A 23,749-nucleotide genomic window follows, 5' to 3' on the forward strand; every position below is an offset into this window, starting at 1 on the left:
CCACTGAGGAAAAGCACTGGGAAGACAAAGTCCTATGTGCAATTCTTACATGCTGTCATTAGAGATTGTGGTGCCACCACTCCATTAGGGTATGCCTCCTCCCTCAACCATGGGCTGGTTATTGTGTTGCTTCATGCTGCAGAACTCTAAAGCAGATCAGGGGCTATGAGCTCTTTTCCATGAGTCCTTCCCTTAGCCCGTGTTCTCTGTCGAGCACAAATCAGGGTCTTGCTTCCTACAGGTTCAGATGAAGCATTTGAGGATGCTATCGAATTTCTCTGCTAATGTCTGTCTTGCCTGTATTGTCAGCATTGGGCATGTGTCCCTTCCTGACTATGACCCTGCTATGGGAGGGGTTGCCACTAGATTTAGTAACTGAGCCCCCAGCTGGTTGTGCATTACCCTTCCCAGCTATGGCACTGGCACCATTTCCATTAGAAAGACCTGAGTCATGTGAGCCTACTTTTCCAAAGTTCAACAAAGGAAAACCACAGTCCTGCACTGGGGGAAAAATAACTCCCTGCACCAGCAGAGGATGGGGGTCAACCTGATGGAAAGCAGCTCTGAAGAAAAGGACCCGGAGGTCCTGCGTGTCCATGAAGCTGCAGTGCCCTTGTTTCCAAGATGGACAGTGGTATCCTGGGATGCATTAGGAAGAGCTTTGCCAGCAGGTCAGGGGAGGTGATCCTGCCCCTCTACTCAGCCCTGGTTAGGCCACAAGGTGGTAGTACAAAGGAGACATGGAGTTCCAGAGCAGGTCCACTGAAGGGCTAGGAAGATGAGCACCTCTACTGTTCTGCTGAAGCCTCTCCCTTATGAGGCCAGGCTGATACAGCTGGGCCTGTTCAGCCTGAGAAGTGATGTCTGAAAGGGGAACTCATCAATGTCTATCAGTATCTGAAGGGAAGGTGCCAACAGGATGCAGCCAGTGGTGCCAAGAACTAGGACACAAGGCAATGGGCAGAAATTGATGCACTGGAAATTCTATCTGAATATGAAGAGGAACTTCTTCACTGTGCTGTGACCATGCCCTGGAACAGATTACCCAGAGAGGTTGTGGAGTCTGCCTTACTTGAGATATCAAGAGCCATCTGGATGCAATTCTGTGTTATGTCCTCTAGGATGACTCTACTTAAGCTGGGAGGTTGGATCAGATGACCCACTGTGGGCCTTTCCTACCTTACCCAGTCTTTGATTTTGTGATTTTGAGCCCCAGCCACATGTGAGTGACACACAATTCCTTGAGGGCACAGCTGGAAGAGCTGATGAGCAAAACCAGCCTGGCACTCCTGAACTGGAGGCATTGCTAGGAAAGAGGGAATTTACTGGTTGAGGGTGAAAGCAGCCAGATGGCATGTCTGCTGCCTCACCAGAGAAAAGAGGACTATATATTACTTATAGTTAGCCTCCGGGGAATGGACACTGTATATTACCTTTATTGGTATTTCTCTATTCAGCAAAAAAAAATGGTTTATTAAGCAGCTGTTCGCAAGTGAGGAAAATTACTTCACTGAGTGTCAGAAGGTTTAGTTTGATTTTCTGAAATTTTTGTCTGGGAGGTCAAGCTGGTGTTTTATTAATGACCCCTTGGCTTTTGAAGTCAGCCCTTATTTCCAATCAAGTCCTAGCCATAGGGTTTACTTACAGGGAAAATGCACGCCAAATTCTATTTCTCTGAAAACAGCAGAAATGAGTGACTTTATGGGTCAGAAATGTCCAATTCTGCAGTTCTGTTGAGGCTTTTGTTCAGAAACTGCTGCCTCTGCTGCCTTCAGGGTTTCTCATGCCCATCGCCCTCTATCCCTGGAGAAAGCATAAAGTGCCTGAAACCCCCAAACCCCTTTCTTGGCCTGCAGCTATGGAGGTACCTTCTTCCCCAACCAGTACTTTTAGTCTAAGTCACCCTGGTTATTAGGAATACATGGAAATGGAAATGTCAGGTGACATAGACTGTGGGAAACTGCCTGGAAAGAAAAGATCAGTATCCTAAGGGGAATTAGACAAATAGGCTTACAGTCTGATAAAAGCCTCAAGTCAGGATTTCTGCAAAATGCAGTCTTTGCTGTATTTGTCCTTGCCTTGACTTGATTTTCCATGATTCCCTGGTGAGCTAGAGAGGGAATTGATGCAGCTGAAAGACATTCAGCAGGCAAATTCCAGCCATATGGAAAGAGCGATGCAGGAGTGGGAGCAAGGAGTGGCTGAGGGCAAGTTTGCTCCCATCAGTGAGAGTGCCACTTTTTAGCATCTTTAAGGATTAAATAAATAACCTGAGATGAAGGCCAGAGACAAAGTCACCTTGCCTTGCTGCCGTGTGGCAGAAGTATGCTGAGAGTTTGCTCTCTTCTCCTCATTCCCAGTCCTGTTCTTCAGATCCTACCCCCTCTATGCCCTTCTGTAATAGTGTGTTTGTGATCATGATTATTTCCTAGTCTAGTACAATCCTCTGTCATCCAGTTAGGGAAAAAAAAAAGGTCACCTTCATGATTGTGGTGCATCTGACCAAGCAGATGAAGGTAATTGGAAATTCCCCTTCTATAGTGGTCAACTCCTGGCACAGTTAAGGGAGTTCATTTTCTCAGGGCAGGGGAAGGCTTTCTCTGCCAGACACTGATGCTCACAAAGCAAGACAAGTGGTAGACATAAAGTTTGCATAGACAGTCCCATAAAAAGCATTACTTGGTGCTGGATAACATCACCAACTTAAATAATGGAATTATTAGACCCCTTAATTTCCTTGTTATCATGCTGAGTTAGTATTAACATCATTAGCAACAAATTTTATTAGGGGGAAAAAGCCACTACTATTTTTTGTGATGCTTTAGTGCAGGCTACTGTGAAAGTTTGCATTTTTACAGGAATTAAATTACTTGTGATTTTAACACATGGATGAGCAAGATTTGTTGGTCTGTATAGTTGATAGGTACTGTTTTTAAAATCATGTTTTATGTTTCATTCCAAATGCAGATATAAAATACTTCTAATTGCTTCTATAATTTACATGCATTTCTGTAGGAGGGACTTTACTTTTTCAGCACATAGTAATTTTGTTTGTTAATAACTTTATTATAGTATAAGTGTTATAATATAATGTTACAAAGCTACACAGTGCCTACAGAATCCATGCAAGGCATTTTCTTTAACCAACCACATTGTTACAGGAGGAAAAAAAAAGTTATGCCAATTTCCATCTTCTCCCACCACACAGAGAATATGATTTGTTTGTGTACCTTTAAAACAAACCTGGATAATAGCAGTTTATTGCTTTCTTAATGACACACAGTTAACTAGTAGTGAGCTACACATCCAAGTTGATTCCCTCCATGTTTTGAAAGTAGTTCCCCAACTACTGTTGAATCTGACTGGTAGCTGTCATCCTTTTTACTGTGATTCTTTGGGCACCAAAGCCTTCTTGGACAGATTTTTCTCAGATACACACACACTGCAAGCTCTCACATTTCTTCCTTTACAGATGTGGTCGAGGCTGTTTGCAAAGGGTGAGCCATGAGAGCTGCCCAACACCTCACTTGTGTTATGAACTTCAATGATTTCCACCATTTGGTGTTGTATAGTATGACTCATACTCTGACCTGAAAATAACTTGTTATGATCAAACATCCTGATAAAGGACCTTGAAGCAAGAAGGAAGACAAGGTAGAAAGACTACAGGAGACATGGGATCCCATAAAGTAACAATCTTGGTGGGACCAAAAGCAATGAACACAGCAATGAGATTGCATAGGTATAACAAGATCAACCAATTGTTATTTTATTGCTGTCTGATGTGCAAGAGATGTTGAAGGTGAAGTAGAAAGGAATGGAAAGATTCACAAGGGTGAAAAGGTGGATTTCAACAGCATCATGAGGAGAGGCTCTCATGGAAATTGATCAGCTGATAACCTCTAATTAGTTAAATGAGTAAATTATTATCCCACTAATTCCAGATGAAAAAATGTGACATTATGCAGATGGCAAGAAAAATAAAGATGTATTAGCCATTGATGTCTTGCATTAGAGGAGTTGAGATTTATATTCTTTTTTAGGGATAGGTATAAAGCAGCTGAGCTATGAAAGCCTCAATGTCTTTCATAGAAATATTTTACCAAATTTTTAATCTTTTTTAGTGGAATTTATTTCTGTCTTCAGACACAGCAACTGGCAATGCCTCACTGAGATATAGTATGCTTTTTAGCTACACTAGATCTATTAGCTTTTTCCATCCCTCCAATCCAAGCAGCAATATTTTCATTCCTTCCATAAGTACAGGGTACAAAATTTATTTATTTATTATTTATTTATTTCCTTATTTGTGTTTCTACATTGCAATTCTCAAGTTCTCCTCCTAGTGCCTTTGACTTCAGAAATTTTGATGTAAAAACAGTAAGACAGAAGAGCCCATGACCTTTCTTCCCTCTTCTCCAGGTCCATCCACAACTCACTGGGTAGCACCATGAGGAAATTGCTGAGGTCACCTTCCTGTTTACTAGCTGAGACCCTGGAGGCAGTTTGTTCTATTACTCCAGGAAGCTGATGTGCAGAGCCCTGTGCGGGCGTGTTGCACCGTTTCCAGAGCACACCCTCAACTTGCTGAGGAGTGAGTTTGCCGTATCTGTCCATCACTGTCCTATCCCAAGTCCTGCACACACTGCAGGAGGCTGATGCTAGCAGCAAGACAACCTTCTGTGGATCATCCACACATTTTGCTTGAAGAAGCGGCTTCCACTCAGCACGAATGACAGCAGGTCCAGACAGCTCAGAGCAGTCAGGCTCAAAAAAACCTCATTGTAGCTTTCTAACTGGTCAAAATCACTCACATACTGTATGTAGTAGGCCCTGAACAGGTGATAGGGAAGGAACCAAATTATGATGATCCAGATGAAAATCAAGTTTTTCACCTGGGCCCAGAATTCTTGGTGTGAACAGAGAGAGGTGGAAAATTTTCTTGCCACTTTTACCAGGATAAAAATCTGCAAGCTCAAGAGGACACAAGAAATGAGGGCAACGGCTACAATTACGGTGTAGTTCAGGGCTTTCACGCTCTCGTGCTGTAGTTCTTTGTGGAACTTGAAGCATGTTGTGTTATTGTATAAGCCTGAGCGTCCATACTCAAAGTAGAAGAGCGGCACCCCAAAGACCATGACAAAGACCCACACAGCAGCGCTTGCCCCAATGGCATGCAGCTTCCTGTAAAACTCCACCTTGTCCCTCCACTGAAAGAAGATGAGCCACCGGATCACCAGCGTGATCACATAAAATATGAAGGTCAGGTACATGTGGATGTGCACCATGGCACTCACCATTTTGCAAAATGGCATATCAAATACCCACTTCTTTTTGACATAATAGTGGAGACGGAAGGGCACTGTGAAGAGGAGGAGGCTGTGCACAACAACCAGGTTAATGATGGCAGTCGTGGTCACAGACAGAGTGTTCATCTTGAGGAGCACAAAGGACATTGTGATGGACCCAATTCCACCTCCAGCAAAGGCAACTGAGTAGACAGTGACCAGAATGGCACTCATGGTGCTGGTGTGAGCGAAGGCAGAAGAGGAGTCACTGCTGTTCCTGGTCCCTTCAGTCATGTTCCCAAAATCTTCCTGGTACATATTCTGGAAATAAAAGAATACAGAAAGACTAAGATAAAGTAGGAATGAGATGGCCTACCTAAAAAGCCAGGAAGACTTCCCATCTGGCTCTTGCTCAAGGAATAATCCTGAAATCTCACAGATGACATCAGTAGCTGTAACCTGTACTTTTATCCAAACATCCTCCAGCCTAGGGGAAAATGGATGAGAAGGTTGGGCAGAGAACTTCTCTAGTCCTTATGACATTTCCAGCCATAGTCCTAAAAACAAGCATGAATCAATAATATATGGGGAGAAACGGTCCTTAGAGAAACTACATCATTGTGGTGATTTTGTGCTGTGTTTTTTTTTTCTCTCCTCTCATCTAAGCATCTTCATGCTTTTACAGTGACGATCAGAGATATTGTATTAATTCTGCTACTCATTCATCCATTTGTTTATTTGCAACACAAATTGGCATTCCCTGGCATCCCCTGGCATTCCCAGGGCCAGATAACAACCATATGTTGTTCTATCTAAGATACAAATTCTGTTTGTTACTGAGAGCTGAGTTTTGAACACATTACAGTCAACTTCTCCATGGACAGTTTCTCTCAGCAAGGGATTAAACACCATGGATACCCAGACTTCATGGAAATCCTGCTTAGATCCTGCCAGGCCAAGAAGCATGGGCAGTACTGTTCTGATTCTCAGGGCCATTTCAAATCTTACATGTAGTAACTGGGTGTTATGAAATGGGCTGCTAGAAAACATTAGGAAAGGACATCCTGGGTGAGTGTAAATCATGCTGTCTGACCCAAGCAGAACCCAGATGCAAGTTAATAGCAAGCTTGAAAAGTACGCTATAAATTTTTAATATATTACAGTTTAAAAGAGAGATTAGAAATAATTCTTATAAATCTAAATGCAACTCCTGTTGGATTTTAAGTACTAGAAGATCATATGGGGGGGAAGAGTTCAGGAAGGGTGTTACCCTGAGGCTTATTTGCATCTGTAAAAATGTGCAGGGGGTCTTCAAATTGCAGTTACAGCAAAGAAGCAGGGAAAACTGAATGGTGTTGGGCTTTGTACTATCACAGTTATACTGCTACTGCTGCTGCCTGAACTGTGATTTAAAACTGACTCTGGTAAGTCAGAGTGAATCCCACAACACAAGAAGGAGTTCTCTCACAAGTTTTTGTGATTTTTTCATTTAATACTCAAATGCTTTTCACTTTAGAAAGTCGTTCTTCAATCTGTTTGTATGATTGATGTTTCAGCTTTATTTTCATTTTTTAGGTAGCATGAACTGCCAAAAGTTGGGAGGTGAAAAAGTTTTTTACCAGTCCACTCATTTTATGGAAAAGAGGAAATGCCTATAACAGTTTTAAAAACTGTTTTTGTTCATAGTGGGGAATGAATATCTATTATGCACCTCAGGTGTTTTGTGTTCTTTCTTAGCAATATTTCTAGGCACTTACCCTCACAGTAATTAAGATCTCTTCAAACATTGAAAAGTTATTCTCTAGCTATCTCAATGCATCTAAGACTCCAGATATCTTATTATAATCAGTATAAATATAAGTGCCATATCTCAAACTGATGTATTGATTGCTGGCATTACTGACCTTTTGTGTTTGAGCTTGCATTTCAGAGTGGACAACTAATTCCGGTACATTAAGAAAATTACAATAGGTTGCAGTGAAGGAGCTTTTTATTAAAGTCACTGAAGATTGGCACACTGCAGCTCTTGCATCAGAAGTGGTGCAAGTTCCTTCCACTTCTGTTCTCATTTCAGAGTCACTTCATCCTCACAACCATGCAAGTCAGAAGGGATTAGCAAGAGCTCTTCATCAGTTTCTCCAAGTTGTTTAAACTTCAGTTTGAAAAGATGTCTCTAAAAAGAGGCATTATCACACTGTTTTGATTTTAAATGCATATTTCAAGTTTAAAACTTTTAAAAGTGTCACAGAGGGAAATGTAGCTTGTTGTGAGCAGACCCAGCAGCAAGGCTGCACTTGGAGAGGAAGAACCTCTTGTTGTCACCCTTCAGAGGCCAGCAATGAAATTTGAACTGAAGGCAGTAAGAACAGATAGTCAGAAGTCAGATAACTGATATTTTACACAGATATTCCAGTGCAGGGGACAGCAAGAGACCTATTTCTGTCTGCAAATAGGCAACTGAATCCATGAAATGCAGGTTTCTGCAGAATTCTGAAGTCTTTGTTAAATCTCTGCATAGTAAGAATCTGCAGGAAATGTAATTTTCATTAATCTTAAAAAAAAAAAAAAAAAGCTACTAGAGCTGTGATAGGAGTTTATCAGCTCCCCAGTAGCACAGCCACCCCACTGAAATATCATTGCGTGATGAATACAGAGTGTAACATAATACAGGGCATGTTTCACAGAGGAAATGTTACTTTCTGGTGAAGTGAGGTTTCCTATCATACTGACATTCATAAAGCTATAACCTACTGACCTGAAATGCAACTTACAAGTCCTTTTGCCAGAGTTTAGCATGAGGCACACGGAAAAAGAATTAATGTGGACCTCACATGACACAGCTGTTCTTGTTTCTGTGCTTTCCCACTCTCTTTAGTAACTGCCAGTTCAGTGATTTTTGCTCAAGTCTTGGAGCCAGGTTTGGTCTTCCTCTGTGTTAAGCCTCTCACGACTTGGCTGAACGTCTGCCGGACATGAGCCTTGAGCCACAAGGCAACAGTGGGCACTTCATTTGGATGCCACAGCAGCTGCTGGTGCCAAGGGCTGGGGGACAATTGCAAAAATAGCTGGTTTAGTCTGACATAGGAGGTAGGTTGCCAACAGGCCAGAGGCTAGTTTCTTTCAGAAATATGATCAGCAAAAAGATTCTTGTGCATTCAAGATTTGTCAGTTGTCAGTGTGGATAATGCCATCACACCCATTTCATGTGACTGTCTGTGCAGCACAGTCTGTGAGATTTCCCTGGACTGCTCTCTTCAGGACAGAAAAAGTCACAGTGCTCAGTCCCTGTCTGTGTTCAAAGCCAGGTTGGATGGGGATTTAAGCAACCTGCTCTAGGGGAACGTGTCCCTTCCCATAGCAGGGTTGTTGGAACTAGATGATCTTGAAGGCCTCTTTCATCCCAAATCATTGTGTGATTTATGAAAACAATTTGATCTCTGTCAAAATTTTCCAGGTAAGAAATATTCATTCCAATCTTCAGGAACTTGTTTCTCTTTTATCTTACTGTTATCTATCTTACTATTTAAAAAAGAAAAAAAAAATAAGAAAGAAAAAAAGATTAACCATACTTCTGGAAAGAATTTGTACAACCTCAGTTTGCAGGCATTTTATGTACTTCTGCCTCTGTCTTCAGATTTAAAAATCTTTTGTCAAATTTTGCCTTCCCCTGTAGATACCGGATATGAGACAGAAGAGGTTTATTCTCCCTTGATCCCAGCCATACCTGTGGCTCCTCAGTGAACTGCCATTACACTTGTACTTGGTTCTTAGATGAACAACTTCACATTTGGCAGGGGTAAAATGCTTATTCTAGCTTGTGTCTGATTTAGCAATCCAGATCAGCCTGTCACTGGCTTGCTCCCTTCATTCCATGCTATTTTCCCAACCAAGTCCATGAGTCACCATTATGTTACATCAACATTATATCAACTTATTAAAAAAAACACTCATTTGTCAGAAATGATGACACTCTTACAATCCCTGTCAAATAGTGAGCTCTACTCTGTATAACAAGTGTTTGCAAAATTTATACCCCCATACACATCTGCTGAGAGACTGGCAGGCTTCACACAGATTTTCATGTGTTCTGACAGTTGGGTTCTGCAGAAGAAGCATTTTCTGTCTGCATGCACCCAACTGAGAAGTTTCATTTGAATTTGGAGGAGAAAAAAGTTCAACTCATATGAAAGATTTCTATTTTTGACAGGCTTAATAAATTGAAAAATGACATTCCTGAACTGAACTAGACTAGGTTGGAGGAAGTGAAAAACACAAATAATTTTCAACAAAAGTCTGTTTAAAATCTGCATGTGTTTCACAGAATCCTCATTTAGTCTCAAAGATGTTTTCTGTTGAGGGCATTTTAATTGCATTTCAATTTGTTTTAATTCCATGCTGTGTTATTGTAACATAGGCTATGCCACTAGAATAATTGCAAAATTTCCTTAATTTCAAAATAACCACACACACCTGAAGTTTGAAGTATAAAAACCTGCTTAATGGAAAGCACTAAAAATAAAATAACATTAAATATCAAGCACATTTTTACATTTAGACATCAACTTTTTTCAAACAACCTTTCATGAGTCCCCTAACTCATTTGGTAGCTCAACAGTTCATGTCTTGTAGGCTGTGTCAACATTATACCAATATTTTATGGTTTAAATTCAGTCCATTGAAGAACAAATGAGATGGAGAAATATGTTAAGTTAGTTCTCTTTTGAGATTGTCACTATTTTTATACAAAAAAATGGAAACCATGAAGTGTTCCTAAAAAAGATTATTTACCTCCTTAGCTGTATCTTAACAGAGAGAACACACCCTTCTTGTCCTTACAGAGACTGGGTGATATCAAACACACACACACAAAAGATGGATGAAAACAAAATGCACTGTCTCCCAGTTTTAGAAGACAGTGTAAAACTGCAGGGTAGCGATATGGAAAAGAATGAAGCAATTCTGTCCCTTACTAGGAAGTTACCAAACACAATGAGAAAACATTTGTGCAGAAAATGGGTTCAAATAAAACAGACCACTGAATGCTTCCCCCTCCTAAACTTGCAAGCATTCATTTTAAAACTTTGCAAACTAAGGTTTTTTTTTTCATTCTATGTATACTTACAGATTAGAGTTTCTTTCCACTCTTCAAGCGTTGTTTACTTGGATCTTCATTCTATGTAAACCTTAAGAACAAAAAGCAAAAGACCTGATACTTTAAAGAGTCATTGCCTTGCTTCCTTCTTTGAGCTTATGACAAAACAATAACCTTGAAGCTGTGCTGTGTGAGGGTAGGGCTGCCCATGGCACACAACCTTGGGAAGATTTTTAGTTGCATCACAGCATCCCTTACCTTGCGGCTACTTCTTAGGCACTAGAGATCTTCAAAGCCTCCCATTTCTGAACAGGGCTTTATGCTACTGCCGAAAATGATAAATTATACACACAGAAGTGAGCCTCACTGTTCATAAAGACACATATTTGGAAGGGCTGTTCCCCAGAGTGAAGGGGATGATTTGAAGGTGTTTTTGGAAAACAGGGCAGGACAAGAGCAAAATATGATCTAGATTGTAACTGACTAAGTGTGGGTTTGGATGTGGTCAGAGACACCTATGTGTAAGGCATGAAACAAAGCTCACTCTACAGCCCAGCACCATTTCTCAGCTCTTTCTGCCTGATTTTAGCTCAGTGTCTGGATCTCAGGACACGGTGCCATCACTCCAGCTGCATAGTGCCAGCAGAGGGAAACTAGGAAATTTGATTTTATTTAAAAAGTGATTAGCCATGCCAGTGTCAAAGGCTCATCATGCAATGATGGTTGCTGTGAGGTGTATGTGTGGTAAAAGATGTCCTACTGCAGGACTGAGTCTCTGTAAGGAGTCTGTGCAAGGTCAATTTCGACCTCCTGCTGGCTTAACACCTTTCTGTCAGAACACATGGTCATATTTGAGTGTAGTAGTTCTGAAAGCAACAGTACAGACATACAACTTTTAAATGTAACCTCACATGTGAATGTTTTAACTGACTGCATCCTGTTGCTTCACATTTGGTTAAAAAATCACAAGGGAAGTCCTGCTCTGCACAACAGACTGGTATGTGATGGAAATTGTCTTTTTGTATTTTGCAATTTTAACAGTGGTTGACAGCTAAAAAACTGTTTCAATTATATTAAAATAAGCTGGTCTCAAAGGTCTGTTGAAAGGCATACAGATAAAAAGCTAAAAACTCCATGGCAAAGGCAGAACTAAAGCTAAGATATCCTTGGATCAAGACTTGTGCCTTCTCAAATTAATAATTTTGTCTTGGCTTCTCCTAGGTCTTGTTTTAGAGTGAATACATCCCAGTGGAAAGAAAGCTAAGGTATCTTTAAAACCTTCAGGTAGCTTCTGTATGTGTTTTTAAATTATACAATATTTTTATACATAAGTTACACATAGTTAAGCATAAGTTAGAACATAAGTAATGTTTTAATGCTGTATATTGATATATATTTTTGATACAATATAATAATTACATAACATACAAGTTATATAATTTTGTTGATAAGTAACAATGTTGTTTCCTCAAGCAGTCAAAACAAAAAAAAGAGATTTTCAGGTTGAATTCTTTCCACATGTTTGTGGTTGGCAAATCTTCAATCCTTTAATCCAGGATTAAACCAAGTAGTGAAATACCAGAATATGATGTGGGACAGACACCCTTATTGCCTTTGCTGGTCTCTAATTTGTAGTAACCATCAAGATCTAGATAAGTATAGAATGGTTAATATACATAATTGCAATTAATTTTCCCAGCTAAATTTATGCAATTTTGCCCAGGATTTACCAACAGCATGTATAATGGATTCCAGACTGGTATGTTTAGATTTTCAGCTGTAATGTACTGAGCTGGTGGCAGAATGTGATTATTTTAGAGCATCGCCAGTTTTGAACACTGATACTAGAAATGCATGTATTTTACAAGTTTTGAGTAATTGCTGGTAGTTTTAGCAATACTCTGAAAATCTAGAAGTGTGATAGTGTGTTTTCATAGTTGTATCATGTGGATTCAACCATCACCTAGTCTGAGTTTGCATTGCAGCAACAGTTTCAAGGGCCAAAGCTGTTTAATAATAGATGAGAGCCCGGGCCAGATTTCAAGGACTGCTTGTCTTGAGACTGATTAGCATCAACATATCTCTACTCTGGATTGTGAAAAGTCCTTGAGGAAAGAGAACCATGCCCTTTATACTCAGGCAGAATACAGGCTGTTAGTGATTTTTCAGCTGTTCCAAACTTAAAGTTGTACACAGAATAACCATAGCAATACAGGTGTTTTGTTTGTCTACATTTATTTTGCCAGGACTCAAGGTTTTTGAGTGCTAATTCAGAAGTGGACTACACAGGGTGGCAGGAGCTATGCAAGCATGGTGGTTGGCTCTTCTAGAAAAATCTTCTCCTTCACTTATTTAAGTTGCAGAAAACAAAAAATAAGATCCACCTGGACACCTTAAATTGACTGTGGGTAACCTGGCTCTTAGTTAGTTGTGGATAAAGCTTGAATGATGGTCCTGACAAGACTGAACTGATGTGGCTTACGCAGAATCAGGGAGGACATAATTCATGATAATTTGTACCCCTTACAGAAAGCCTGCTTTTTGATCTGCTCGGAGACCCTCCTAGTGCCAGCTGTGGGCCTGGGGTGAGTAGGTAAGACTGGCTGATCAGTTATTAAGTTGCAATTGTGATAGGTTGTTTGAAGTTTATTATAAAGTAAAATATCAGTTGCTAATATGAAGAACAGAAAGGTAGTATGTAATTAGAGTGAGTAACTTAAAGCTGTTACCAACAAAATCTTATTTTTGACTCCTATTTCTACTGTGCTTTACTATTTCAAGCACCTGAATAGAAAGATATTAATTACCTACAAAGGGAAAACCATTCAGTATCAGTATCAACCAAAAACATTTTATAGATAATAAGTTTCTTAAAATCTCTCTCTCTGGGTTCTGGATCAGCTGGGTTCTGGATCAGTTGGATCAGTGTGGCTGTCCCCCAGGCAGTGCAAGGTGTCCTGTGAGTGAGAAATACTGCCTATGACACATCTGAAAGAATATTTTAGAAACGTACAGGGAGTAAATGTGACTTGAAATTCCTTGTTTCAAAAACCTTTGCATAGCAGAGCCATAAATTTAAGCTCCTATGAAAAGTGCAAATGCATCTGGTGGCCTCCTCCTAGCTTTTTAACTGATTTAGGGGAAAAATACCTACTTTGCAAGTTATTATACCTGGGCATTATTACTCAAATTTGCTTAAATGTACCTGAGGAAAAATGGCATGGAGAAAATCTGTTTCCCTTTCAGTCTATCTCACTACCTTTTCCTCCTACAGAAATGCCAACATTGTACCATGTTGAAGTATAGCGTATCAATAAAACCTCCTCAAGTTTCTGTTCAGGTCTTACCGGAATCCAGATCTTTCAGAAAAGTACTGAAAACACACCAAGACTTAAATTCACATGAAAATCTGCAGTATTTCTTCTTTGATACTGTGGGAGGGGTCCCAGATCTAGAAACCAACTGTTCTAATACTAATAACACTAGCAATTTGCCCAACTTTTGCCATACCTTTTCTATTGGACTCTACTTTGGCCTCAGTTTTTGTCACCAAGGGCAGGAGGAGGAATCAGAACTGCATACAAAATGTATCTGTTCAGTCTTCAGCCTCAATGGACTTTTTGAGAAGGTCTTCTCAAAAAGAGAAAAACAATGGCACTCTTCTAACAGTCCATCACCAACTTTAATATTACGGTTTTTTTTGGATTTTACTAGTTCATATCTGTTGCAAGCCATTAAGTTTTTCAGGGGATGTGCCTTTAATCAGGAATCCAGCACAGCAATTCACTCATTATGGGAGCTTGTTCTCACCAGGGTGAAAAAAAATGGAAGGAGGAGCTGATTGACAAGGAGATGTATTACTCCTACCATAAAGATGACATTAGACTGCAGAGAAAGAAATCATATATGCAGCACCATGCCAATTCTATAAGCAAATATGCCTCTTCCCTTCATCTTGAAAAGACAGTGCTCATCCTAAAATATTTTTGAACTTAGTACTAACCTCACTAATTGCCTGCTGGGTTAAGCAGCATACTGTTATGAAGAATATATTTTTTAAAAGGATTTCAGCAGAAGTTTAATGCTACTCAGCCTCAAAATGTTTACTGCAACTACTAATACTGTTTTATTCCCAGATCGCTTATTTCATCTGATTTCTGACTGCAGAGGTAATGTGAACTCTATCATCAGGTGCATGAAAAAATAATTTTACCACTTTCATGCTGAATGTACATATAGAGATATTTATGAAACTTAGTATACTAAAATGTGTTGTCTGAAGAACAAACCTCCCTGCATTAGTCGAAGCTCCTACTGCCTAGGAGCCATACAGAAAGCAAAACTTGCTGCCAATACTGATTGATAATGATTTCTTACCTTAGCATAAACACAATTAAATACATTATGTTTCTGTTACAGTTGGGTTAGAGAGCAATTCAGGTTCCTCCTGTCATTTCAGAAAGGAGGAATTTACTGCAAGGGAATTTTTCCATGCTGCATTCTCAAAGTACACTGGTTTGCAAGAGCCTTTCCTTGATCAGCACAGCTACACTCTGCATATTAGAGTGAGGTGCTGTTTGCACACAAGTGCTCTGTTACATCAAATTGTTTGGGCTGAAATGGTTTGGTTCATTTTGCTGTTAAATCTGGGGGTTTCCATTCTGAGTGAATTATAAGCAATGATAACTTTATTATATAAATGATAACTTTAACTGCATTAAAGTAAGCTCTTCAGTGCATATGCCAAAGTCTGAAGACAATTGTGCTGTCAATAAGCTCATTACTGATGCATTTTTTAAAACTTTTGCCTATTTGAAGTTTAGTTGAAATATTTAGGAAGGCAGCTACTCAGCCCAGCCATAGGTGTAGAAACACTTATGGTAAGTGGTGCTGTTTTGGGCTGTGGAAGAACACCAACACCTGCCCTTTGTCCCAAAGTCCTCCTAATATATTTTTTCCCCATTTCATTGACACAGGAGTCCACAGAAAATCTTGGGCCATGCTGCTTGTGGTCTTAATGATGTTTTTCCAGTCCAAATATTCTTATTCAGTTCTGGAGTGCCCTGTGCTGTGGTGTTACACTGGGTCCCTGTACTTGGTTGATCTTTAGACCTCTCTGAAGAAAAACAGATCTGAAAACAATAAGTTATGAAATAGCTTCCCTTTCTGTCTTCCTTCTTTTCATTTTATTCAGGCTATTTAATGTTCTGTTCTTTATCACTGGAAATCATAAGAGCACATTTGACATAAATGACATTATTCACTGTAGCTCTAATGAAGCAGTAGCTGAAGACAGACTGACAGGACATTGCTTTATGATACTATGAGCCCTACATGATAGATGAAAAGGTAAAATAAAACTAGTGCACAAGTAGCCAGTGAAGCATGGTGGAGAGAAGACCCAAATAGCACCAACAAAAGGGGGTACAAAATAAATTGTGTAGGATGTGTACAAACCCTGATTTACTGGGTTTGCATGGCCAGATCTTGGCAGCTGGGGAGGCTGCAGGGTTGACTTGTGTGAGAAGGTGCCAGAAGCTTCCTCTAAGTCTTTCAGAGCCAATGTCAGTCAGCTCCAGGATGGATGTGCCACTGGCCAAGACTGGGCCAGTTGGAAATGAAGATAATGCCTCTATGATAACATGAAGAAGAAGATGAAAATGAAGAAGATGAAGAAGATGAAAAAGAAGAAGAAAAGATGAAGAAGAAGAAAAAGAAGGAGGAGGAGAAGGAGAAGGAGAAGGAGAAGGAGAAGGAGAAGGAGAAGGAGAAGGAGAAGGAGAAGGAGAAGGAGAAGGAGCCAGAAAAGAGTGGTGTGGGAACATGCAAGAAGGGCAGCTCTGCAGACACCAAGGTCAGTGGAGAAGTAGGGGGAGAAGGTGGTCCAGGCACTGGAGCTAAGATTCTTCTGCAGCCCATGGTGAAGTCCATGGTGAAGCATCTGTGCCCCTGCAGCCCATGGAGGATCTCAGGGATGCAGAGATCCACCTGCAGCACATGGAGGAGACCGACACTGGAGCAGTTCAATGCCAAAAAGAGGCTGAGAACCTGAGGGAGGCCTGTGCTGGACCAGGCTCCTGGCAGGGACCTGCAGACCCGTGGAGAGAGGAGCCCACACCAGAGCAGGATTCCTGCTAGGACTTGTGACTACGTGGGGAAGCCACGCTGGAGCAGGCTGTCTGTGAAGGACTGCACCCCAGGGATGAATGACCTATGTTGCAGTAGTTTGTGAAGAACTATTGCCTATGGGATGGATTCACACTGGAGAAATTCACGGAGTACCATCTCCCAGGGGAGAGACCCCACATCAGAGCAGGGAAAGAAACAATGTGTGATGAACTGATCACACCACCATGCCCCATCTCCCCCTGCCACTGGACTGGAGGAGGAAGTAGAGCTGAGAAGGAGGGTGTTTTCAAGGTCTGCTTTTACTTCTCATTATCGTGATGGTTTTGTTAGTAATAAATTCAGTTAATATCCCCAAGTTGAGTCTGTTCTGCTCATGACTACATTGGGTGAGTCATCTCTCCTGGTCCTTATCTCAATCCATGAACCCTTTTTTATATTTTCTCTCCCCTGTTCAGTTGCAGAGGGGAGTGATAGAGAGGCTTTGGTGGGTTCCTGGCACGGTGGGCAACTATGCAGATATGAGCTCTGGCCCCAAAACAAAACAGCCACAGGTGGACAGTGACCTGATCTTTATCTTCTCAACAGGATAGATTAGACTGGACACAGCAACATGCCTCTTCAGCCCCATTGCTTCTGGTTCTCAAGTTAGCACATTAAGCACTAATTCAAGTACATCTTCACAGAAAAGCTTTCCCCAAAATAGCTTTCCTGTTGATATTGGCAATGGTAAGAATTTGGAGAGTTTAAGAAAATAAAGCATGCAGTTAATGTGTTTAATTGTGCAACTGAGATGAAAATGAGAAGCATCAGCTCACTGGTGGCAATTTCCATTGCTGCCTTTTTCTTTCTGCGTCATCAATGGAAGTGATTCAATGATTTCTACAGCCTTCATGGTGAGAGAGCTCACCATTTACTACTAAGTACTTCTATCACAGTAAGTGCAGATAAAGCAATGCCTGTTTTGTATCCACTCCAGATTTTCCTTATGTCTCTTATTTTGGCTAAAACTCTTTTCTCCTTATTTTACCTTAAGAGGAAAGATTTCACTCTGTTCAGTGAGATTACAATAAGTTAATGAATTCTCTATCAAAAGCTATCTCCACTTAACTTTCAGATTTTTTCCCCTATCCATGTTAGTGGGTGTCTGACCTCATTCCATGCCCACACCTAAAATTATCCTCACATGAACCTTATTTCAGCTGTGCAACAGAGATCAATTCTAAGCTAGGAAGAAGTTCATTAAATTGGTGAGAGGTTCTAGCACTATATTATACTTTTTCTGAAGTATTTTTTCCCTGGACTTTTTTTGTTTCAGATTCAGAAGCAGCCTTCACATGTTTTTTTTAGGGGGAAAATGGTAGAATTCATGGAGTCTTTCTGTACAGCATTGCATATAGAAGATATGCATGTTGCCATGTGAGCCTGAGGTATGTGCAATTCAGAACACAATGCCGTGTAGCAATATCTAAGCTAGCTTTAAATAGGTAGTTGGTGATAAATCTGTGTTGGAGTGACACTCCCTCATCAATTTTATACCTGTTTTCCAGGCTTAAATGCTTCAGCACTTCAATTAGCTCCTCCAGAAGCAGTTTTAGTACCTCTGCATGACTTTGCAGAAAGTAACAGGCATATCCCAGTCTGTGTGGATTGCGACTGTTGAATCTTAAAAACATCCAGGCTGGCAGGCACCTTGAGAGATTTTACTGTCAAACCTCCCTTTGAAAGCAGGGCTATAGACTGAGGTATCCAGAGTCCCATCAAACTGAGCTTTGAATATTTTCAGCAGGGGAAATTATGCTACTCTGAATTTTTCAGTGTCTGTCTTGGACAAGGAAGATGGAATCTGGACACCACATCCCAGGTGTGGCCTAACAGGCAGTAAATGGAGCAGAATAATCACATTTTTCACTTGCCAGCTGTAGTCCTTGACCTGCTGGCTGGGCTCTTGCTGCTGCAGCCCATGATGAGGTTTCATTTCACTGCTGAGCTGTGTGAGTGCCTGAGAGCATCAGGGGTGGTGTCTAAAAGTGCCAAAGTGAAGGCAGATCTGGCAACCTTTTATGAGGGTGACTTGAGATGATCAGCACCTGAGCTGATTCTGAAACATTTACTCATAATGAAGAGTATCGGAGCCAATGAGGAACCAGGGTAATCATTATGGAAATTTCCTTCTTACTTTTTGCTCAAAGAATAATTGGCAAAACCAATAACACTTTCTTCTTTTCTTTTAATAAATTTCAGAAAGGATTATGAAAGTGTGGAAGTTATTGTAAAAGGAGACCAGCAGCCCCTTCTGCAATAATATTCCCAAAATACACTTTTAACTACCATTTTACTTCCAGTGATTTCATAAAATATGACATTCACAGCTGCTGCAGTGGACTAAGAACACAAAGTACTTTTAACTTCTCCCCTGTCATGTTTCCCTCCAGCTCTGCTGTAATCTTACCTCCCACCAGGAACCGTTAAGCTCTATCCAGATCTGCAGCCTTCTCATTTGAGTTTAATACTATTTCCCTCCTCCAGGTCTGTCTCCAGTACCTCACTACCTCTGCTGAGGACCTTTGCAGCACTTACCCAGCCACTCTCCAGCAGCATAGCAGGACACTCTCCTCACTCCATGTGACTCCTGGACTTTGCAAAGAAGCGCTGTTGGGGAACTACTACTGCAACCCAGCTCTGTCAGCTTCCTGAAGTGCCACCCAATGCTCATCAACCACAAACAGCTGACAGACAGGATTGGACCAGTTGTTATCATCTTACTCATCAAGTTCATTGATGAAGATATGTTTTGTTCTGTTCAACATATGGTAAAGATTTTCAGTTATTGCAAAATGCATTTTCCTGTAAGTGGCTACATGTGAAAGAAAGAGAACTAATTGTAGTGAAAATGAATATAACACATGTGAGTATGTGTTTGTGGATATATATATATATAGACAAAAATATCTCTCTCCTGTGGTATGAAGGCTACTCAGCCTCTCAACAGGATTTTCTCAGTTGCTCAGATAATACCTCAGAGGAGATCTGACAGCCCTTGAAGGAACTTTCCTCAGGATACAATGATAAAACATCTGTAGTAGCCCTGAAGCTGGGCATCCTGAAAAGCTGAAAATTTTCTGGTACTCCTGAAATGCTTCTATTGCTTTATCAAACAGTAGTCTTCCAGAGAGATGTAAGCATCCACTCTGCATATGCCTTTTGTATACTGCAGTTGTTTTATAATTGAAAAGTACTGACTCAAGCTTTTTATAAACAAAGAGAATGAAGCACATGAAAAGGAGAAGGATGTGGGGTGAATTTGCTATGAGATATCATGATCATATTTATAATACACTGTTGGCTCTGTTCTTAATTGTAGCCATTTCATACATCTGCTGCCAGAAATCTGTCAGAGAGACACAGGTACCTCAAAGCTGCAATTATTCCTTGACCCCATTTAATTTCAAAAAGTCATTCTCTATCAGTGATATAGCAGAATAGCTACAAAACCTGGCCATGCAACAAGTAGCAGGGTAGGACAAACTCATATTTCAAAATCTTGATATTGCATTCCCAGGAGCTCAGTATGAATAATAAAAGTGTTCAGAATAGGGATGTTCTCTTTCTTCCAAATTAAGGGCATATGCTTGGGGATTTTAAATCCAAAAGCTCATTAAATGTTCTGTCCTATCCCCCTGTTAAGATTCCACAAGATAAAAAGCAATAGTTGTAGAAAATATAATACTTTCTCTAACAATTTCTTACTGCTCTTTTCAAGGTTGAATAAAGAAACTGTTTTTCAATAACCAGTTAAGCTTAGAAATACTTTTAGCGATATGTCAATTAAAAATTACGGCAAATTTAATGTTAAAAATATCTAGTAATACCTTTTCTTAAACATAAATTCAGCAATATTTTCCATGACACCCAAATGCAAAAATTAAAAACAGTGTTGAATTTGTCTCATCTGTGTGATATCCTGCTAGTCCTATATTACATGCTATGAAAGACTTCAGACATTTTCTTCAAAGTTACTTAACAAGTCTGCTCCTGAGTCAGAATTAGACTACTTCTCACCTAATGTGTCTCATGCTTTAACCTGTAGGCTATATTTTGCATTTCAATAAGCAGAAGGAAGGTTTTCAGAAAAAAAATCTCACATTGACTTGTGAAACCCAGTAACTCTTGTCTCACGCAAAAAGCAGCTATGGGTTTTTAAGAAGCTGCTCATCCTCAGCAGTTATATGTAGCATTAAATATTCCTGAGAATTTGATTTTTTGAGAAGCAAAGTTTGCACTTTCAATGGGAATGTAGCTTTATCCTTTTTTTTTTTTTTAAGACTGATCTATTTGCATAGTCCTAGGATATAGGATATGGACTTCTGGAGGTCATCTGTGTTAACTAGGGACTCAAAGCAGGGCTGGCTTATGTCAGGTTGCTCAGTGCCTGGACCAGCAGAGTTTGAATAGCTTAAAAAATGGGGGTCACATCATCTGCAGGCTCTAGTCCCCAAGTTTGACTGCTCTCATACTGTAGTTTTTTTTTCCCTAACATCCAACTGGAATGTCCCATGCTGCATCTTATATCCATTGCATCTTGTCCCACATCTAGTCACCTCTAGGAACCATACATGTCCTTATTTTTCTGCTGCCTCTTGTGAAGTACGTGTGGAGAGATAAGATCTGCCTGTGCTTTTCGTGCTTTTGATATTGCAGACCAGGATGTGGTTGGCCTCTACCTCCTTTTTTCTTTTCTTTTTTTTTTTTTTTAATGTCCATTTTTGACACAGACAGAGGGATCCAGCATATGCTCAAAAAATTCACAGGTGACACCAAGTTGAATGGTGTGGATGACACACCTGAAGGATGGGATGCCATCCTGAACTACCTGGACAGGCTGGAGAAGTGGGCCCATGAGAATCTCATGAGGTTTAACAGGACCAAGTACAAAGTGCTACACCTGGGTTGGGGCAACCTTCAATATCAGCACAGGCTGGGGGATGAACTGATAGAGAACAGCCCTGGGGAGAAGGACTTTGGGGTGCTGGTGGATGAGAGGCTGGACATGAGACTGCAGTGTGGGCTTGCAGTCCAGGAAGCCAAACGTGTCCTGGGCTGCATCCAAAGCAGCATGGCCAGCAGGGCAAGGGAAGGGATTCTGTCCCTCTGTCTTTCTCTGCTGAGTCCCCACCTGCAGTGCTGCATCCAGCTCTGGAATCTCCAGCAGAGGAAGGACATGGACCTGTTGGAGTGGTTCCAAAAAGATGTAGCACCTCTCCTATGGGGAAAAGCTGGGAGAATTGGAATTGTTAAGCCTGGAAAATAGTGACCTAATTGCAGACTTTCAGCACCTGAAGGAAGCCTACAAGAAAGATGAGGAGAGACTTTAACAAGAGCAAGTAGTGACAGGAGAAGGGTCAATGACTTTTAATGGAAAGAGGGAAGGTGTAGATTAGATATTAGGAAGAAATTGATTACTGTGAGAGTGGTGAGGCACTGGAACAGGTTTCTCAGGGAAGTTATGAATGTCCCATCCCTGGAAGTGTTTAAGGCCATTTTGGATGGAGCACTGAGTAAATTGGTCTAGTGGAAGATGTCCCTGTCCATGGTAGGGGGGTTGGAACTAGATGATCCTTAAGGCTGGTCTCCAATCCAGGCCATTCTATGATCATCTTTCTGTGATTCTATGGTTCTATGATTCCTGGCTGCCAGATGGGCCCTGGTGAATGTGTAGAGAAGGCTGTTGTCGGGCATGGAACCTCACTGCTAAGTCCACTCTTTGCATCACAAAAGCTGGCAGCCCTGCTGCAGCATCTCCCAAGGCTTCATACCTGTAGGCACAGACATGTCCATACTTCCTCCAAAGTAAAACCTCCTTCAGGTAGGCAGTAAAAGATACAGCAGTTAATTCAACAGCTGTTGCTCATCTGTGTGATTTTGGGAGTAATTTTTTACCATGCCACAGTCACATGCCAATAACTCACACTAGAAACCAGCCTTCAACTGCCTCCTCAATCTTTACAAGAAAAACTGCCTGATTCATACTGTCGCATCCAGAGAAAAGCAGGAGAACTGTAGAAAGTTTCCCACTAACTACAGATCCATGAAGAGAGAAAAAAAGCTTGAGCAAATATGCAACAACTATAACATTTAAGTTTTGTAGCATATCTATTTGGTGTCCAGTTCTTTTATTTTGTGTTCAAATAGAGTCTTACAACACAGCAGGGTAAGGATTAAGGATAAAGTATAGCAATGGAGCAAAATGGGACAGAAAAGGGGTATGGGGTTCGGGTGTGAAGAAAAAGTCATTGTCACCAGAAGAACAGACCTGTAATTCCTGATCTATCAGTCTTTCCTTCTCTTTCTTGCTCCTTCCCAGTCTTATTCTTTCAGATGAGAAACATTTGATTATTTTTCAGCTCAACAGCAGCAACACTTGAAGGGTTAAAAGCATGCGAACATAATAAGGCAGTCTCCTACCTCCTAGTTGGTTGTAGAAACTTTTAATAATCAGAACAACATCAGAGCTTGGAATTTCCCAATTGAATTACCATGGCCTTTCTCTAGCACCCAGAAGCCCCACATTAACAGACCAGACCAGAGGCTCAACCCAATATCTGTTTGACGAGCTATCCCACAGGCTGCAAACTCCTTACCATCTCCTGTAATTAGTCTGTCTCACTGTGAAGAGGAAAGTACAAGCAGCACCAAAGTGCTTGAGCCAGTCAGTCTTCAGCAACACTTGTCTGTGAGGACTATGCCTGCATCTGGTGAAAATGGGAGTTGTAAACATGCATCCATGGTGTTTTGCTGAGAGCAGATCAGAAGATCTGAGAATCTATTTGAGCAAGGATGAGGAGGAGAGTCAATAAGACTTTAAAGGACAGAAACAGCCATGACCCTTTGTGGCTTTTATCAATCCAGGGATGTTTTGTGAATGAGAAATACAGAACAATCTAGACTAAGGAAGGCTGCAAGGAGACAGAAGAGTTGCAGTATCAAGATGTCAACCCAATTTACAAGAGAGATGTCTTCAGTAATTTGTACAAATTTTCTCCTTGTTCATAGACCTTACCAGATATGTTCAGTACAGTCATGCTTGTCTGCATTGTCTTTTTACCATTTTCTTCAAAGTTTCTCCTTCACAATCAAAGTTAAGTGGATTGTGTGCAGATTATTTGAACACTGGAAAGATTATTGAACTTCTACAGAAAACCCAATGAATTGCCTTCTTAGAGGAAAAAAAGGTTATTGATTC

The 23,749-nt window shown here is 40.7% G+C and overlaps 1 protein-coding gene across 3 annotated transcripts; it reads right to left on the reverse strand.

The window, feature by feature from the left end:
• Positions 1 to 733: 733 nt before the first annotated feature.
• Positions 734 to 22,107, reverse strand: LOC137481771 (probable G-protein coupled receptor 141). Of its 3 annotated transcripts, XM_068203685.1 has the most exons (5): positions 21,970 to 22,107; positions 19,087 to 19,363; positions 10,411 to 10,471; positions 5,298 to 5,609; positions 734 to 5,210 (listed from the first exon to the last, which is right to left on the reverse strand). In XM_068203685.1, exons 4-5 carry the CDS (start codon positions 5,604 to 5,606, stop codon positions 4,662 to 4,664), a joined length of 858 nt encoding a protein of 285 aa, XP_068059786.1. In that variant the 5' UTR covers positions 5,607 to 5,609; positions 10,411 to 10,471; positions 19,087 to 19,363; positions 21,970 to 22,107; the 3' UTR covers positions 734 to 4,661. The 3 variants fall into 3 exon arrangements, with proteins under 3 accessions (XP_068059786.1, XP_068059768.1, XP_068059776.1); XM_068203667.1 differs by having other exon boundaries at positions 734 to 5,609; XM_068203675.1 differs by lacking the exon at positions 21,970 to 22,107 and adding an exon at positions 20,569 to 21,210 and having other exon boundaries at positions 734 to 5,609.
• Between the last annotated feature and the right edge of the window lie 1,642 nt (positions 22,108 to 23,749).

This window comes from Anomalospiza imberbis, chromosome 1 (genome assembly GCF_031753505.1).
Source record: "Anomalospiza imberbis isolate Cuckoo-Finch-1a 21T00152 chromosome 1, ASM3175350v1, whole genome shotgun sequence".
NCBI classification, from domain to species: domain Eukaryota; kingdom Metazoa; phylum Chordata; class Aves; order Passeriformes; family Viduidae; genus Anomalospiza; species Anomalospiza imberbis.